The 19,496-nt window shown below is 37.2% G+C and overlaps 2 protein-coding genes across 2 annotated transcripts; both read left to right on the top strand.

The window, feature by feature from the left end:
• Positions 1–826: 826 nt before the first annotated feature.
• On the top strand, positions 827–1,828 carry LOC114716599 (heavy metal-associated isoprenylated plant protein 24). Its single transcript, XM_028901627.1, has 2 exons — positions 827–1,175; positions 1,290–1,828. Exons 1-2 carry the CDS (start codon positions 1,019–1,021, stop codon positions 1,583–1,585), a joined length of 453 nt encoding a protein of 150 aa, XP_028757460.1. The 5' UTR covers positions 827–1,018; the 3' UTR covers positions 1,586–1,828.
• Positions 1,829–3,851: 2,023 nt separating this feature from the next.
• Positions 3,852–6,811, top strand: LOC114716612 (agamous-like MADS-box protein AGL104). Its single transcript, XM_028901643.1, has 10 exons — positions 3,852–4,036; positions 5,082–5,135; positions 5,295–5,327; positions 5,540–5,558; positions 5,702–5,763; positions 5,940–5,967; positions 6,058–6,119; positions 6,199–6,298; positions 6,402–6,632; positions 6,719–6,811. Exons 1-10 carry the CDS (start codon positions 3,852–3,854, stop codon positions 6,809–6,811), a joined length of 867 nt encoding a protein of 288 aa, XP_028757476.1.
• Positions 6,812–19,496: the final 12,685 nt, after the last annotated feature.

Genomic DNA, 19,496 nt, shown 5'->3' with positions numbered 1-19,496 from the left:
GATCTGTCGAATGCTCATTGCTAAATCTACATCCTCTCAAATTATCAATTATTAATTCACGCACTTATTGGAACTTTGGCGGAGTTTTTTTTTTCAAACTTTTCCCTTTACCTCCAACCGAAAATCAGGGTTTTTTTCCTCAATTTATTGTCGTTTTTATCTGAAATGATTTTTTCAAATATATGTTTGTTATTATTTTTCTATTTTCTGTTAGTATAAATGTAGTTAAAATTATATGAATTTACTTAACCAAGAGCAATTCAAAAATGATCCAACCGTTGAATTTTAAATTAATTTCAATGACCTCCAGGTCTGATTTTAATGGTTAATGGGGTACTGAAACAATAAATATAATGATTCACATATCTATATTAATATGTAATATTTTAATTTATAAGCAGACTTTTAACTTATATATCGATCCTCTTTTGCAAATATACTGTACTACGATGTGAGAAGAGGTTCCGTTGAAGCAATCACCGAATCAAATGAACAAACAAGCCGAGGCTTTTTAATTATGTCAGTTCGAGAAGCCGACCGAGTGTCCTTTGCTTGCGCATTAATTTTTTACTCTGTGAAGTTGAGAAGGAAATGAACAGGGAGATAATTAAGAAGATTCTAGGAGACTAAGACAGCCCGGCTTCTCTCTCTAAAATTATTGAATGCATATCCATCCAATAATTATATATATATATATAAATAGTACTCGTGAATATTTTGTTGTCCCCCTATGGTCCATGATTTCCACACATAATAATCCAAACCAAAGCCACGGAGGCCCAGAGAGTTAAGACACTCTCTTCCTTACTGTTTAATGCCTAATCGTGTTTGTTTCCCACCACGCATCCCAGCCCCTTGCAAACAAAAAGAGATTTTCACTTGTCATTTTCCATAATCAATGCTGGAATCAGCCTCCTCTCGACGTGGCCTCAAATTATATATATAGCACATAACAGCACATCGATCGATCACTTGAGTGAGAGGCGAATCCCAGGAAGGAAGACGGAGAAGCAAAAAAATGGGCGTAGATGGCACCCTGGAATACTTGTCTGATTTACTCAGCAGCAGCAAGAAGAAGAAGAAGAAGAAGCAAACACAAACTGTAGCCCTGAAAATCAGAATGGACTGTGAAGGATGCGCTCGCAAGGTCAAGCACGTTCTTTCCGGCGTTAAAGGTATATCATATCTCCTTAAACTAATTAACAGCCGCCGCTTCAGTTTTGAGATATATTCTTCACTTGCAGCCTTGGATCGTACGAGTGTATACATATATGTGTGTGTGTGTGCAGGAGCTAAGTCGGTGGACGTGGACTTGAAGCAACAGAAAGCAACGGTGACGGGATATGTGGAGGCGAAGAAAGTGCTGAAGGCGGCACAGAGCACAAAGAAGAAGGTGGAGCTGTGGCCTTACGTGCCGTACACCGCGGTGGCTAACCCATATGTGGCTCAGGCCTACGATAAGAAAGCCCCTCCGAATATGGTGAGGCGCGTCCCTGACACTGCCACCATTTCTGAGACCACCGTCGACGATCGTTACGTCCAAATCTTCAGTGATGAGAACCCAAATGCTTGCTCCATCATGTAGCTTTACACGTACGTCTGCGTCTGCGTTTCTCTACATCTCTTTCAGCTCTACTATTAAATGAGTTGTGAATTAGGTGTGGCATGTGTATGATGGCTGGGATTTTTGAAGTCATGAGTTTTAGGGATCCAAATAATTTTCCTGCAAACAGCCCAAAAGTCTTTTTCATTAATTAATTAATTAGCCTGTGTATAACCTGTGTTTATTTGCCCCTAAAAAAAAAAAAGGACCTGTGCGTGTTGTTATATATGTCATGAATTTTCGCTCCTCTCTGAAGAGAAGTCCGGCTAATTAGTTAGTTCATTCATGATTCTTTACTCGTTCAATCAATCACGATAAATAAACTAAGAAAGCTACACATATGCATATACATGAGGAGGCGACTGAAACATAAAACAGAAAGATAAAAACTCCAAACAAATAATTCTAATTAATCAGGAGCACTCCAGCGATGGTGGGGACGTCGGCAAATGAATAAATTATCCGGCGATCTTATATATATTTTCCTGTAATTGACCTTCATAATCTGTTACGTGTATGGTACGACATTGAAAGGCATATGGCTATTTGGGAAAATCGTTAAGGACATCCCTCTCGGTTGAGCTGTGACCCTTACCAGAAAATATAATACTAATAATTGACGGGGAGGGAGGGGACCAATTTGGTTGGTTACTTTAATGGTCGAACTCACACTAGAATAAACCAAAAATTAATTCACAATATATAATTAAACAAGCATTGCCTAGTCTCCTCGTTGATTTTCCAACAAATTTAAATTTAAATGTCATCATCTGTGGATTATTCTCAAAATTTCCTTTTAATTCATATTTCCTTTTCACCTGAACTTCTTCGAGGTTCTCGTTAGTGGTGATTTAATTTCCATGATCATGAATATATGACGAACTTAAATATAGGAATACTTTTTATCGGACTCTGACCATGATGACACCTGAGAAGTTTGCCCTGTTTATTAATTAATATTATTCTTTGCAAATGGAAATTAGCATATAGAAGAGAGATATTGTTGTGCATAAGTAGTTATAAGTGAACTTGGTCAATTAGGCACGGTAATTCTCGCGAGGTTGGAGATGGATGAGTTAGCCAGAACAAATAAACTAAAATTTTTATAACCAACTTTTGACTCGTCGCTTGAGTTTTTTCCAACCCTATTAATGGGCCTGAACCCTTCGCGTACTCTGTTCGATTATATTTATAATCAAGTTGAAACCGTGTGTTAAAATGACGGAGATAAGCATGGCGCGTTCTCTATGGATTTTGACCAAATACTAGTTTTCCTATATTCACTTCCCTTCCCACATGCTGCATTTGCATTTCAATACATATAGCTACAGTTTATAATAGCTTCACATGGTATTTTAATGGGTTCGGCAAAACTTTTTCCCACAGCACTGGAACTTTGCTTGGAGTATTTGCATGATTTTTTGCCCTGTTATTTTGGCCAATGATATTACATCAGTATAAAATGTAAAATTTATATATATAGTAAAAGTAATTAAAATTACTCATAAATTATAAACATTATTACAAAATAAGTTGCGTACGTGGACCTGTAAATGCCCATCTCTAGCCTTATATAAATTAAAACTAACAATGAACGGTTCGATTCTTAATGAAAACGATATGTAACGCGTGGTTCTTAAGGTAATTAAGCCGCGAATTTAAACATGATTTTGAAGCCGGGGGTCATTTATATTTAGTTGATTTCAATTTTTAATTAATTAATTACTTGAAATCAGAGTACGCAGGGAGACGTCGGGATATTTAATACATATATATGGTACAGACTTTAGTGTATTATTATAATTGGAGCTGTCAAGTATTAAGTATATTAACATAACAGAGCCATTCAGTTGTAGCAATAACACTTAAATTAACAAAAATAGGAAGCAGAACAAGAAGTAGCTAGTTAGGTAGAGAAGAGATAGAGGGGAAGATTGAAGGAGTAGTAGTGTTTTATTAAAACCAATAATTAAAATTGTGATGAGAGCATTAAGCAGCTGATGAGACTGATTCCTTGAAAAATCCTTCAATCTCTGAGCCTCCATTTTCTCATCTTCCACCCATTTATAACCATCCCCAACTCTCTCTCTCATATCCAACTGTCCCTCCTTTCAAGCTGCGTCATGCATGTCCCTCAACTCCTCATTTATATATTTTCCATTTCTTTAAAAAAGAAGGAGAGAGAGGGTCTTTTCGATTTCCTGCTGCAGATTCTGCAAAATTTCCTAATTAATTTGCATGCACAGAAATGGGTCGCGTTAAATTGGAGATTAAGAGAATAGAGAACACCATAAATCGTCAGGTCACATTCTCCAAGCGCAGAAATGGCCTCATCAAGAAAGCCTACGAGTTATCCATTCTCTGCGACATTGATATTGCCCTCATCATGTTCTCTCCTTCCGAACGTGTCAGTCACTTCTCCGGCAGACGAAGGTTCTTTCTCCTCTGTTTCTTCCCATTTCTTATTCGCCCCATCCCTCTATCTTCATCATTTCCTTCTTCTTCTTCTTCTTCTGCAATCTCTTATTTTTTTAATTATGTTAATTATGCTAAGAACAAGGAACACCCGGAAGCTTTGTGCATTGCATGAAATTTATCTTATACAAGAAAAAACAAGATCAATATATATATATATATATATATATATATATATAGCAACGGGCACCAGTGTGTTGATGTTAATCATTTTCTTTGGAGACAAAATCTTCTCTGAAAAACCATTTCACCTCTTTGAGCTCCATCCTGCTGATTATTTCTCATGGAATACCTGTATCATTAGCATTGGCCAAATTTTATTTTTTTAAAAATAACCCAAAATGCGATAATTGTTCTTAACTTACAAGTAGCTAGAAATCCGAGTGAACTCCGATCCTACGGAATAGGATCTTGAGTGTTGACTCACATGTGATGATGAAAACCTTTGCCATGAATTCGAAAGTCGTGGCACTTACAATTTTAAATTCATCTACGAATTGTAATAATAATGTTAATCCTTTTTTTCCCCATAATGTTATTACTATGTCGATAGTTTCTTGTTATGCAGTATTTACCCCAATCATAATAGGATAAGAAATTGGTTTGCGAACTTTTAAAAAATATTAACTATCAAATCGTTCATTCATTTTTTCTGAACCAAAAAAAAAAATCTCTCAGCAAATTCTTACTGAGTTTTGAACTTTAAAATTATTAAATTTTTGAAAATGTAAAATATTTTAGCGCTAACAAGCAATTGAACTAGGAAAAATTATTATTCTACTGCTTGTTTATGTAGAACCGAAATAATTTGATAGCCTAAATTGTGGGACGGTGACCGCTATTCTTCTTCCCTTTTTTTTTTTTTTGTTTCTACGTCAGTCTTAAAAAAAGAATGTAACACTGAATGATAAATGCTATCATCGTTTTATGATGCTTCATGTTGGGTATTTTGCTCCAGTATTTACAAAAAATTTATTTTATTAATATTTTTGGTCATCACCAGAATTGAAGATGTATTCGCACGTTACATCAACCTACCAGATCAAGAAAGAGATGGGTATGTTTGTTTCTTTTTTTTTTTTTTTCCCTCTCCCCTTTTGAATAAAATACGTTTGTTCTTATTGTGCATATCAATATTTGGTATTGCCGGTGGGGTACTCCTCCATACATTCTGGCTTTTTAATCTGATTATTTAATAGTGTTGGGTTCCTTGCAGCGCTATAACTTTTCCAGAGCAACCCTACCGCAGGTATATTCTAACCCACTCTCTTGTTTAATTGTAGTCTTTGATTTTAAAAAAAATAAATCAAATTAAGTTAATGGCATGTCATCTTATATGCATTATTTGTATACTTAATTTGAATGCATTTTTACTGCTTTTTTAACAGACACCCGTGGCCTATCATGATCATGTTTTAGTTAGTTAAGTACCTCACATTTCCCCGTCTCAAATGTATGCAGGAGTCTTCAGAACAAAGAGGTACTGCCATGCATATATTGTGCAATAACCACATGATCAACGGGTGTTTGCCGAGCAGTTGAGGGATAGTCAAAGGAGTTAGAGAATGATATTAAGGTTTTGCATCTCAATATACAATTTGAAAATGTTTGTGCATTTTGCAGCATCTGCTGAGGACCCTAGAACAACTGAAAAGTGAGAATGACATAGCTCTTCAGCTGGCCAAGTTCGTTATCTCCTCTTGTCACCAATAAATAATTAAACTAAACTTTCAAATCTCTCTCTCTCTCTCTCTCTCTGATTTAATTCCCCGGTAAAATCATTATGGTCAATGTCTAATGGTGCCAAATCTTTGTTGCCTCTCTGCGATTGCAATTTGATCGAATGCTGCATGCACCATAGTCCGGGAGACATCAACTCGGAGATCGAAGTAAGAAAAGATAGCGATTCAGTGTATGTTGGTATTTATTATTTTGTTCTGTTGGTGGTGAATGAATGAGAGCTGTTTTATGTGATTCAGGAGCTGCAGCAGGAAGTGAGTGGGTTACAGCAACAGCTTCAAATGGCGGAAGAACAGCTACGGTTGGTTGAGTTTTGAGTTTTTACGTTCAATTATTGTAGGAGATCGACATATAACTGGGAATGAAATGGGGACATACAGGATATTTGAACCGGAGTTGTCGAAGATGACATCAGCGGGGGAGCTGGAATCCAGCGAGAAGCATCTGATGGAGACGCTGGCGCGAGTAATGCAGAGGAAGGTACGAATATATATATACATACGAATGTATGATACATGGGTGTGAGGAAGAAGGGGCATTATTAATTATTAATGTGATGCAAATATATATGGATGGGGTGCAGGAATATCTGATGAGCAACCACGTGTCGCTGGAGACGTCGCTGGAGAATGTGGGATGGTTGGGGGAGGCGGCCGACAACCATTCCCATATATTTGACGCTTCCGTGCCTCTGGATCCACTGTCGTCCACCGTGTACGACGCTTTCTCGCAGGGAGGCTCCACATCCAACGGAACCGCCGATCCAAATCTGCAGGCCTGGCCTCAAGGCTACACTTTATATCCCTCCATCCAGGTACGTACGTCACTCGTCGGCCCTCCATGCATGCTTCCTCTTTTGGTTCTGATGATGATGATGTACGCATTTGGTGGGCATGGTAGCAGCAGGAGATGCAGGATATGATGCCGCCTCATGCGCAGCTCAACAATCTGCCCACCATCCCCGCCGACTTTGATTCCAAACCTCCCCAGTGACCCTCCTCCCTGTTCCCCTTTCACGCCCATCCAAAAACCAGCCCTCCTCTTTCTGCATCCTTCCTTCCTCTTTTCCCTTCTTCATTTAATCCTGACTTCATCCATCCATCCATCCCTCATTGTGAATAAAGATTGTCATTAGTACCAACGTATTATGTTTTGCTAACAGAGTAATAACCTGTTCAAGAGTCACTCATGAATCCAACGCCCATAGCCCCATAGTGCAATCTCATCCCCGAATCATTTAATTGCTGCTTTTCGCGACGGCGCCTCCACCAACCCGGCTTCCCCCTCGCAATTTGGGTATGTTGCTTTTCTTTTTCTGTTCTTTTTTGTATTTTTCCCATCTTCGACTTTGTAATCTGTAACTATAAGGCCCATGAGGCAGCAGGCCCAAATCCTGTATTATTGGGCCATACGAACATACCATTAACGCAGCCCACTTAACTTTGACAAACGCGAGTGGCTTCACATCGGTCTCCTAACAGACTACAGTTGCTGATTTTCAGCCCCGACGAGTGGCTTGGGCCCAAGCAGCGGACAGAACTCACAACTTAAAATAATTTGAAAGTCGTAGCTGCAGCTAATGTTATTGTGCTTAAACAAATGCCTGACCTTTTTATTGGGCCCAAACAAATTGCCGAAAACTGAAGGCGGCCTACGATGTGGGCAAGCCGAGCCAAACAAAAGTGTTCGGTGTGCCAGCCGGAGGAAAGCGGGTCCATAAACCAAATTTTTTACTAGCTTTTTTTAAAAATATTATTTACACAGATCTTCCATAAATCATTTCTCTCTCGACTTTCGCGCCCGTCATGCATTTAAACTTCCCTCCCTGGGCCCCTAGACTGATTAATTGGAGTCGGCAGCTCCGTTCATAACAGGAGTTTCTCCCAAGTCGAGCGTCTTATTTTTTTTTTTCCCCATATTCAAAGTATAGACATGACTTCTGTCCAAAAAAAATATATTATAGACATTAGTTTCTCCACTGAATCATATAATTTCTTTGGGAAAAATTGTGAAAAGTACATGATTTATTTTTAAAATACTTGCTCCCCATTTTAATTTTACTTTACTAGATTGAAATATCTCCATTTAGTACATGCATATTTCGTTAAACTTAATTAACACAGAATCTACTCTTTTTGGTTGATTAAATGTAGAAGATTTTGATATATTCTAAAACTAAGACTGAGATTCTTTATTAAAACTCCGTGTTCCTTTTTATCAATGCAAAACAGATGTTACGTTTTTTTTTTTTTAAATCTAACTTGATGGGGGAAAATCTCACTACATAAAGCACATTTTTTTAAACAAAAAAGGCCAGTGTATGGTGAAATCGGAAAAAAATCACACGACAGACACAATAATATAATGATGATTAAAAAAATGGGGCGTCGTGCATGGTGGGGTGAGTAAGAAAGGTGCTGGGTTTGTGAGAAAGGAAGGCAAGACTGGAATATGAATGCGGTGCTCAGTGCTCACGCAAGGAGGGAAAACGCCCTCATCATCCCTTTTGATTGGCTGTGTCAACGTAACTGACAGTTATATATAGAATGCAACAACCCCATTATTGGTTGGCATAATTATTCCAAAAGAACGTAACTGTCAGCCAACAAAAATGAAAATAAAATAAAACTTGTGTTCATTTTTTCCCTTATTGAAATATCATTAGTTATTTGTTTGCCTTTATCTTCCCTACGTTAATTAACTTGGGTGCTTTCAAATAAACATGAACTAATAAACTCATAGGCAGCCTTTGTATGTACACCCGTGTATAGTATTTTTTTCATTACTTAATCTAAGAGTTAGTTAGAAGATTAAATTTAGTCCTAAATATAAAATTTCAATCAATTTTGTCTCTCAAATCTACAACATTTTATCTAAAATTCTCCAATTAATTGTAAAAGATGCCACCAAAAGATAATTCTAATACACATAATTTTAAAAAAATTAATTTATAAAAATCAACACATATTTGTTATACTTAACCAGCTTAATTAGTCATCTAGTGCATGGAGAGATCAAAAAATTATAAGAGAAGTGATTATTTATAAATCTCGGACGCTTTGGAATAATTACAACAATGCTGCAATATGATCAGTAAAAGAGTCGTGATGAGGTCCAGTTGGAACAAGAGGCAGAAGTAATTTGGCAAGGTAGCTATACGCTACCTTTCTTCGTATACACGCTTGCTACTTGTAAGAAGGGAGAAGGGAGCTTCAAGAGCCCAAGACAAGAAAGGCCGATGAAGCAATTAATGAGTACAATGAATCAGATCCTCTGTAATATAATTGTGGGATTTACTTATAATACTCCAACTCTAAATGTAAGATCCTTATACGCACTAGTATAAAAGTCTTATATTTATGACCGGAGGAGTAATAATAGAATACGCTACTGTGACAGAGATTTACTTATAATCTGCATCTCATCTTTATTCACTCGCTCCTTTATTTACAGAGAAATCAAATCCAAATTGTTATACACGAGAATTACAACTTTTTTTTTGGAAAATATATTACTGTTCATTCAGTTTTTTTTTTTAAATGTTTGTGCAGATTATAAATTTTTCTACGTGCATCATAACTTCTTCGCATATATAATCCTTCGAAATAAATATAGTTATTAAAATTTAATCATCAATATGTTGCCATTCTTACTGCATAATTAATTAAAAGCTCGACCAAATCGGACATTTGTTTTGTATAGATATTTGAATGAAAAAAGTAACTTTTCCTTGTTGCATTATTTCTCATGATTAACCACAAGCAGATTGTTTGAAAATAACAGTTAATTTTGCTGCATTCTTATTGTGAGCCTTAAAATTAAATAAGGAAGATTTTAATTCATTCATAGTTCAAACGAAGAATTTGAAAATTTAATTAATTATAAAAACTTTTTAATTCATCTTCATGAGCACAGTAGAGAATAAGACTACCGGGTAAATTAGAAAACAACCACGAGACATGAATAAATCAAATCCGACCTGCATGTATTTTGTATGGACGGTTAGGTGCGGATTTTTGTAATTAAAAACTCAACTATTTGTTTTATCACCCTAAAACCTTGTTTCACCAAAAGCACAGATTATCGTGTTTGGTTAAACGTAACTTAGAATCAGAACACTTGCATTTGAGAGGAACTTTTCTTGCACGGCCACTTTAAATACTCCTCCCATTCCTATTTATAAGCTTTAAATATGAGAGGAAATTGGGTCCATTTTATACTAATAAACTTCAATTTAGGTTTATCTCTTAGTATTTAATATAGTTTTTTGATTTTTCCTTCAATTATTTATTCTTTCTCTCTTAATATTTGTGTTTACCATACTCAATTTCTCATATCACATTTTCACACACATTTATTTTTATTTTTTTCTCATTTATTAATTATAAGAGCATATTTAACGACGAAAGTATATTTTTAACATATTTATTGTTTTTTACTAATTGTTTGTCATTTGTAAATTAGTATTTGAAGCTTATAATAATGGACTGAAGGAGTACATGATAAGGCAAAAAGTAATTTCTCATCTTGCATCTAATAAGTAACATCCCAATAAATTACTAAATTAACTGTTGATTTTATCATAGGCTTAATTGCAACATATTTAATGACTAGTTTTTTCTTTTTCTGAAAATACTGGCAAGGCAAATATGACTAGATCAAGCGGCGCAATCATTTCTGGTCAAAAAAAAAAGTGGCGAAATCGTGCAATTTTGAATAAAGTATCTTTATTTCTCATCACATATAAATAAAGAAGCCTGAAATTCCGGCAAAAGAAAAAATAAAAAGAAGCCTGAATTTTAGTTAAGCTTGATAAAATTAACCCACGTAAAAAAAAAATGACTTTTCCTGACTTCACGTGAATTGGTCTCACGTGATAAGGTGCTTAAATTTTTAATTTATTAGAAAACGTGAAATTCCACTCCCTCCTCTCGTTCCTTTCTTGTCGCCCAGTCTCTACGGCGTTTTTTGTCTCATCTGATCTGCTGCAGCTCTGTTTGTCTCTCGGTTGGTATTGTGTTTTGAGATTTTACTAAAGAATTAGTTAACTGTAGATTAAAAAATAATTAAATTAGTTATTTATAATAAATATTTATTATTTCTTTAAAAAATATCTTATTAATCATATATGGCTAAAATTATTATTTAATAAAACATTTAACATATACAATTATTATAAAAAATATTTCTAAAAAAATAAATAAATATAATGAACAAAATGAATTGAAATTTTATATCTAAAATTAAATTGAATGTCAGCTAATTTTTATATTAAATATTGAAGGTAATAGTATTATATATGCGGCTCTACTTTGTCAGTTTTCAGCTTATTACCGCTGACCATATATTATGGCAAGAAGAAGCTTAAGGTCGATGCCTGCTTTGAGCTTCTATATTGGCATTCCTCTTAGCCGGCGTCTCCAGTAATGGCTCGCTCCACAAGATGCAGTCTCTCTAAGCTTAGTTTCAATAGACAATCCGACATGGTCAGAGATGAGCTTGTACTGGATGATTATGAAACTGAGCTAGTTTTCTCGACTTGATATCTAATTTTTTTAGTTTTAATTAAAGACACCTTTTTCTTTTTGCTGAAACTTTTTTCGCCTCTTGGGATCTTGCCCATTTTGGGGGGAAAAAGGGATAAAATTGCATCATGGCGTAAACTTGGTCCAACCTCGGGTGTCCAGCTCTACTCAAAAGCTCAACTTGAGACATTATTTGTACGAAGTTTCAGTTTGAAGGTCAACCCACCACCAATTGACCTGGGCGCCACTAATGATTAACGTAGATGATACTACTCTGCTCCTTAATAGAAAATTGTGTTTAATTTTTATTTTGGTCCTAATTATAAGATCTTAATTCACTTTGTTTCTCATATTTATGTATTTTTTTAAAGATAGTCTTTTTAACAATAGTAGTTATAGCCAAGCACTTGATTAGCAACGATATTTTAAGAAGACAATACTTATTTATTATAAATAACTAACTTAACTTCTCTTTTTAATTTTCTCAAATTAGTCAACCAGCTCTTATAATTATGATCAAAGATAGTACTACCTATGATTCTATTTATAAGACCCCGTTATAGACCCTATTAATATCTACAAACGAGATCTTATAAATAGGACTGGAAGCAGTATATCAACTTTCTCTTCACTTTATACTTGTTGAGTGCGCAATAACATTACTGCTTCCCATCATAAATGCAAGCTTTAATTGAAAATTTTGTTTTGGTCAAAAGATATATGATCTCAATTTACCTTGTCCTTCTTAATGTATGATCTCAATAAAGTGATGCACATTTTTTAATTATAAACTAAATTTTATATTAAAAATCAAATGTAGTAAAAAATATTTAAACCAATTTTCTTAATTTTCATAAATCAAATGCAGTAAGAAATAATTTTTTCTTCAGAGATAATATCAAAGCATAATACAAGCAGTTAGCATCATGTTTATTAAATCAAGCATTTATTTGCACGGATGCTTAAATGAATCCGGATCATCTGATATATTTTAGCAAGGTAAAGTAGGGTGTTATATATATAATAAAACACGGTAAATCCCACTTTCGCACTTTTATATATGTGTGCGTGTGAACTCATATAAATATATATCTCCCTATTTTCTTCCGAACACTCTCTATTTCACACCCTAAAGTACTCCAAGGGATCCAAATTGAGCTTAATTAAATAAAATTTGCTTTTCCATTTCTCCCCTTACTCGTTGTATACCAAACAATAACACGCGGGCAATTTATGGAGAAAATATTAATTTTTCTAGCTTCTGTGAAAACAAACGAGGAATCTAGCTATGATCTACCAAACAAAATATTCTTTTGAAGTGGAAATGGGCCGGTAATATATTTATCGGGCAGAAAAAAATTAATGTCTTACTTTTATTTTATTGATAAATATAAAAGTTAGCATTTTCATATAGCGTCTTTTCAAAGGAGGGCCAATTTATTTCCCTGAACGACTATGAAGACAACCTTCGAATTTGTTATAAAAAAAGTGAAATCCTTTGCTGAGTTTCTCGACCTCGTATCGTAATTAGTAGACGAAGAAAATTTTTACCCCGCAAAATAAATATTTCCAGTCCCATTTCTGCGTCCCTTATCTTGGTTTCCAAAAGCATCTCTTGTATAATTATATTACCTAAGTACGCGCGCGCGCACACGCGCACACATATATATGGACACCACTTATGATGAGTACACCAAAAAAGGGAGAAACTTTATTTTGTTTTAAAAAATAGAAAGTCTAGAATGGAATCTGCAATTAGATAAAATCCAAATAAAGATATATCTGCGAAAAGGAAATGAAGGATGGCTTCAGTATTTCGGTTGGTTACGTTCAAGCGAAATTGCGTGGGGTGTTGAAATTGAGATTAGGGCAATAATTTGAAAAAGACCAAAACACAATAAATTCAGATCTGGCTTTAAGACGGGCCAAAAAAAAAAAAGTCATCAGTCATCACCTTTGGCATTGTTACTTTGGTCTTTGGTAGGTAGTTCAGGGCGTTACGAATCGTGAGTCGTTCGATTTCCTGTGAGTCTGAATCCACGGTGCCCCATCTCAACCTGTGGACCCCACAGTGCACACGTGCACCAACTATCGGTCGTGCATGTATGACTTTCTCATTCTCTCGTCAAACCCGGCCCCACCCACATCGATCTGAGTTCCCCCTCTGTCCTTTTGCTCCCGGGTCAAATTCACCATTCTCTGAACATATCCAAACACAATTAAAACCTCCTCCCTTCATCCTGTTTAATTAATATTTCCGGCTTCTCTTCTGGACACAAGCCAAACATGGCCGAACCCAAAGATGAACCAGGTCTTCTCAAACCAGCCTCACTTAAAATAACAAGGCCTTGCTCTTCACTGATTTCAATTGCGTTTTCAAACATATGCTTCAAGGTTTTAAGTAACGAATATACATGCAAATTACTAAAAAAAATAAAGCCGATCACGTAATTTTTTTCTTGTAGCTAAGACATTATTATTGTTTACAATATATCTTCTAATCTCAGGTCTTTGTTCTGATCTGACGTGGACATCAATTTTGGTGAATTAGCGCGATAGAGAGGGAAATGAAAATGAAGAAAAATGAGGTGCAAAAATTGAATTAATTTAAGCCCGCAAGACGTCGTCTTTATGACAGTGTGTATATTGTGGGGTTATAAATAGGGCGGCTCATGGCAGCTCTCAGACCACATCCCAGATCAAATTCTGTGCTTACGTCCAGAGCTCCATAACTTTTACTCGCCTCCATTTCTGCCTCCTGTGACCTGCCTGTCCTCCTCCGTCCCCATATCTGCCGCTTCATCATGGAGCCCTCCGCCTGATGAAGGTACGCACACACATGTAACGTCCCCATTTCTCTGCGCAGGCCTCAATTTTCAGGCCCCAAATGCTCATTTTCTTTTCTGTCTCTGCAGAGAAACTGACATCACCTGACGACAGTCTTGCGTTCTGCTCTCTGTCAAATTCTCACAGCCATCACCAGATTCTTCGTCTTGGGTTTTTCTCCTGGGTACTTGAGCCTTTCCCCCGTTCCCCCACCCCCCCGGCGGGTGACCCCGGTGGCTTTTTTTGACCCCCTTGGTTTTTGAGGGCATACGCTGACGAAGGTGTCCCGGGGAGAAAGATGGAGGATTTTTGTTGAAGATTATTTATGTGGACTGACCTTTTCTTTACTTGCCTTTAGCGCTGTTTTCCCGCATTCATAATTAACTCCCGTCATTTGCAGGCTTCAAATCACTACTTCCGCCATGGCAGATCTGTTTGGTTTTCAGGTAGTTGCAAAGTGCCCGTTTACAATTTTTGTTGTTCTGCATGAGGGATTTTTCCCTCAAAAAAACCACAGAATGATGCGAATTGTCTGTCAGTGTTTTTTTAATTTATTATCACCATATTTTAATCGATTTGATTTCGAGCGTGGGTTTTTGGGCGTGAGACGAAGTGGTGCCTCCGGGGAGAATAAAGGCAGCGCCGTTGCTTTATAAGGAGAACGAGGTAGAGAGTGCATGAGGAGGGCGGGCCCACTAAGCGAGATCTGGGGGCTCCGGATCTAAAAGGAACGCACAGACTCATACAGGGCACGACGGGTGTGGGTTGGGGAGAAAGTAGAGAATGTTTTGGGAGATGCCTCCTTTTCTGGTTCTCATCGCCTCCCCCATGTGTTCCCTTTGCTACTTGGAACGAGGAAAATCTGTTCCATTTTTGGAGGCTCTCAAAAAGTCAAGATATTCCCTGCTCCAGGTGCCCCGTTACGTCCCCCTCCCAGTGGGCCACATCATCCAGTCTATATCCATGTCCATGGACCCTGTTTTTTTTTAAAAAAAATATTTGAGAAAAAAACTTTCTTTAGTAGAGGTGGGAAGCGGGCAGATATAGTGTGAACCGGGGGGGGGGGGGAGCATTTACGTAGTGCAACAAGCATGGTTTTAATTGCTAGTTGGCATTAATAAGAATGCATGTGGGACAATTAAGAACTAACAAGCAGGAGTGAATTGTGGGTGATATATATGACGATGACGATGTGGGGAACCAAAATACAAAAACAGAACATGGATGTATCGATGGAGCTGGAGAGCCTGGAAAGCGGCGGCCTCGATTTTGATGAAGTCAACATCCTCGACGGTCTTCCTTCGCCTCCCCACTCCGACAACCTTCATTTTGGAGCACTGCTCCCTCTCACTTGCCCCACGTACGTAATTGCCTATCTCTGATCTTCTCCCTCCCGCCATTATTCTTTTCTTCATTCTTCATGTTAATAATGAGGGAGCATGTGCTCTGTTATATATGTAGGAGCAGCAGCAAGCCGGAGCTGGAGAGGTGGAGTCCTCCGTCGCCAAGAGTGGAGCTCCTTTGCCAACCAATAATACAGTAACTGCTATTCCTCCTCTCCTACCTCCAACGTTGTTAGCAGTTAACAAGACAGTCGCGCCTCTGTGTTGGTGACGACCGACACTGATGGTGACGGCGCTGACAAGAATATGCAGTAGTAATTGTTTTTTAATGATTATTTATTCATCTTTTCTTTAATTGGGGGGGGGGTTTTCCAGGATGTGGAGTTGGCAGCAGCCGTTGCAGCAGAATGGGAGGCCCAGGTCAAGGGAAGCACTGCTGCTTCTGACACACTCGCTGCCGTCGCTGTCTCCCAGGTCCTTGTGGACCCCATCGCTGACGTTAACGCTCGGACGCAACCCACCCCGTGCTGCGCATGCCCCCTCCAAAATCTCCCTCCCCGCTGGTATTCACCCCTCGATCACCCTTCTCCCTCAGCTTTCACTTTATACTCCTCCTCCTACTAAAAATAAATAAAACTTGGGCCTTGCGTTCTGCGCCCTGTTGGTATCTTGCATGAAATTTAGTTTAACATTTCTATTGCTTACAATTTCTTATGTTATTATATCAACTAACAATATTTATTTAAACCAATCATGTCTCTCCTTCTAAAATTATCCATCATTTGTGTTCATGAGTTTTACATATTCTGCAGTCATTAAGAGTCATATACAAGTCATTTTCGTGTTTTGAAATGTATTAAGAATTATGATATAACAAGTTCCTATTTTATCCGGGAGCATGCGCTGTTAAATTTTTTTAAATCAGTCAATTCATATAATTGCTCAGATGTTAATTATATCAATATTTTCCTTAACCACAAATAATTTAGTTCTACATATTCGCTTTACTCTCTCTCCGCATCTATCTTCCCCGACCCATTCCATCTATACTTTTTGATCTAATACTAGTATTATTTATTCTATTCTTTCTCTTGTCATGGTGTCGTCATTTATTATTTCTATATTATTATTCTGTAATGTTTTGTCGAAGACAATAATTAATCACCCTCTTTTACCGGCCACTACTTCAATTCCCCTTCATTTAGTTCTTCCTCTAGTTCATTAATATATATATTCATCGGCTTAGCTTTATGACGGTCAAGTGTGTTTTGAAATTAGTACAAGACATATTTATTACCTATCACCGAATATGTCGTGCACTCATTTGGGTAAAATCCAGCATCTAAATCATGTCGAATTATTTTTGCTTTAGAAAAGAGTTTTTGGAGAACGTAAGATTCGGGGTTTAATTGGGAAGGGTAAAACCCACCATCTAGATCACGTCGTACTCTTTGTGTGCTGTGTGGGCGTAGCTTCACTACGACCACTTTCCAACACATGCTACCGTTTTAAAAGATTTTCCCCCCCTCAGAAATTCAAATGTTTCCAGCTAAAAAAATTGTGAGCTTGATGGGCGCTGATGGACATGCAAAATTGGAACACATGCATCTTATCTTCTTTTTTAGTCAATAACAAGAGCTATTTACCTTCTATTTTTTCAATATATTACCAGAAACTATTGCGGGTCACAAGCATTAATGCACCTACATACTACTTTAAGAAATAAGCCGAAGTGTTTATGAGTCACTGTTATAATTTGTTATAGGCTTTATACTATCTCTGGATTTTAATATAAGAGCTAGTAGATTAATTTAAGTACATTAAGAAAATTAGTTAAGTTAACTATCTGTAATAAATAGGTGTTGTCTTTTCTAGAATACCTTTACTAATCAAATGTTATTTGATAAAACATTTAATATACGTAACTATTACAATGACTACTTTAAAAAAAATAGATAAATAGGAGAGAGCAAGTGACTTGAAATCTTATATTGAGGATTGATTTGAAAGTTAAACTAGCTCTTACATTAAAGATGGAGCTTGTATTTTACAAATAGTCTCACTAATAAAAGTAAATGATCGCCTAAATCAAATGATGCTGAGGGTTTGGTACGGTGATACATGATTCCTTTTTAGCGTATCTCGCTTGGGTTGAATATATAGCATATACAGTATCATGATTCTTTTGTTGTTTATGAAGCATGAGTGTCATCATCATAATACCTATAATTATCATTACTGACCTTATCTGCAATTTTGTTTGATCACATAATTATTATCAGGAGGAATGGTTCTCAAGAGGAATATCTGCGGCACTTAGGGCCCCACCGAATCACGTCGATTCACTCTTTTCTCAGCATGAGAATATGCATATGTATGTGGGCAGCTCCTTCGATCATTTTATCAACTTATACACATCAAGATTCTCGGCCTTTTGCTGTTGTTGCTGTTGTTGAGCACGCATGATTTCTTTACGTTGTAGGTCTCAAGGCATGGATCTAATTAGTAAGGAGCGCGACGCAAACAAACAGACCATGCTGGGGACAAACATGGCTGCACACAATGCTTCGCGTGGAATCCATCAGCAGAAGCATCCCTCTCAACCATCCACAATCCTGAGAAACCCAGTAAGTAGTACTATATTATCCAAACATGCATATCTTTGTTAATTATCATGCTGACGATACTCATATTTTCAAACATGAAGCAGACAGAGAGAGGGCTAGGAATTACAGGCACTGGAACATTAAGCCAAGGACAGCTGCTGTCTAACAAACTGCCTCCAACCAGGTCCAACTCAACACTGTACCAAGCTTGTTTTCTCATCTCATTCTCTAGTTTGCGTAACTGTCATAAAATATTTTCTCCACAATAGGTCTCGATACCTTAGAAGCCCTCCGCGCAATGCCCATGATTTGCGATGGGCCCGCAGCTCCCTTGCCTTTGAAGCGCCTGCTGTTTATAGGTATGCATATTGTATTATGTTAGCATTTACTAGCCCTCACTCGATTCGCAAGTTAATATATTTCAAAAGGTAATTGATTCATTGACATTTTATGACTTAGGCCCCAACTGTTCAGTCCTCTGATGGCACGAGGTAGCCACGTCCCCACAACGCAACATATTTCTGATCTGCAGAACTCCATGCAGCCTCCCTGCCCAACGTATTCGAGGTACCTGTGCTATATGTCCAACAGGACAAATATCAATCACATTAACAGAATTAACAGCTTTAGCTTGTTGCATCAGCTAGACACTAATTAAACGCCTATATTTTGTTATTCAAGGCCGGGGCCTTCCTCAACTTATCAGTCTGCTGCTGCTCCTGTGCCTCCGGAAAACCGTGATCATCAGCCTTTTCAGAGACTCGCGCTGCCTGAGCCTGCTGTTTCTACCAGGTAATTTAATATTTTTGATCTTATGGACACAAAGTTGACTGTCAGTTGACCATCTAAGCCATCTGTCCAATTTACTTATTGATTATTTTCTTTTTGCTTTTTTTTTTTTTGGGACGAAGGACAACAATATTGTCCCCTGATCATCATTCACGACTTGGGTCATCTGCGATGACCCTCACTTCCTTGGGAGCTGGACCTTCTGTGCCTCAAAGGTATATACCAAGTCTCTCACTTCATATTTGCCACTTGAATATACATCCCTTGGTTGAACATGAACACACCTCATGTTAAATATTTTTTGCACAACAGGTATCCCGATATTCGTGATTATCAAAGGAGTTATCTCCGTTCCCAACACAGGATGTCTCGTGGTTTTGTACAGCAAGCTCTTGGCTTAACACCACTTTCTGGGTAAGTACTCTCTTTAATCTGTGAAGGAAGTGCTCTCATGCACACTTATCATTTATATACGATAATTTTTCTGCGTTTTATGATTTAAAAGGGATAAAGAAAAGAAAGGGTAGTTTTTATTTCAGATGATTGGACCAAAGCTAACTTGTTCTGTTAATGCAGTACGCGTATTCAT

Source organism: Neltuma alba, unplaced genomic scaffold (genome assembly GCF_004799145.2).
Source record: "Neltuma alba isolate B1F8T4 unplaced genomic scaffold, ASM479914v2 tig00011681_pilon, whole genome shotgun sequence".
Lineage (NCBI taxonomy): Eukaryota > Viridiplantae > Streptophyta > Magnoliopsida > Fabales > Fabaceae > Neltuma > Neltuma alba.
Note: the sequence above shows the minus strand (reverse complement) of the source record. Positions and strands in the feature narration are given on the sequence as shown.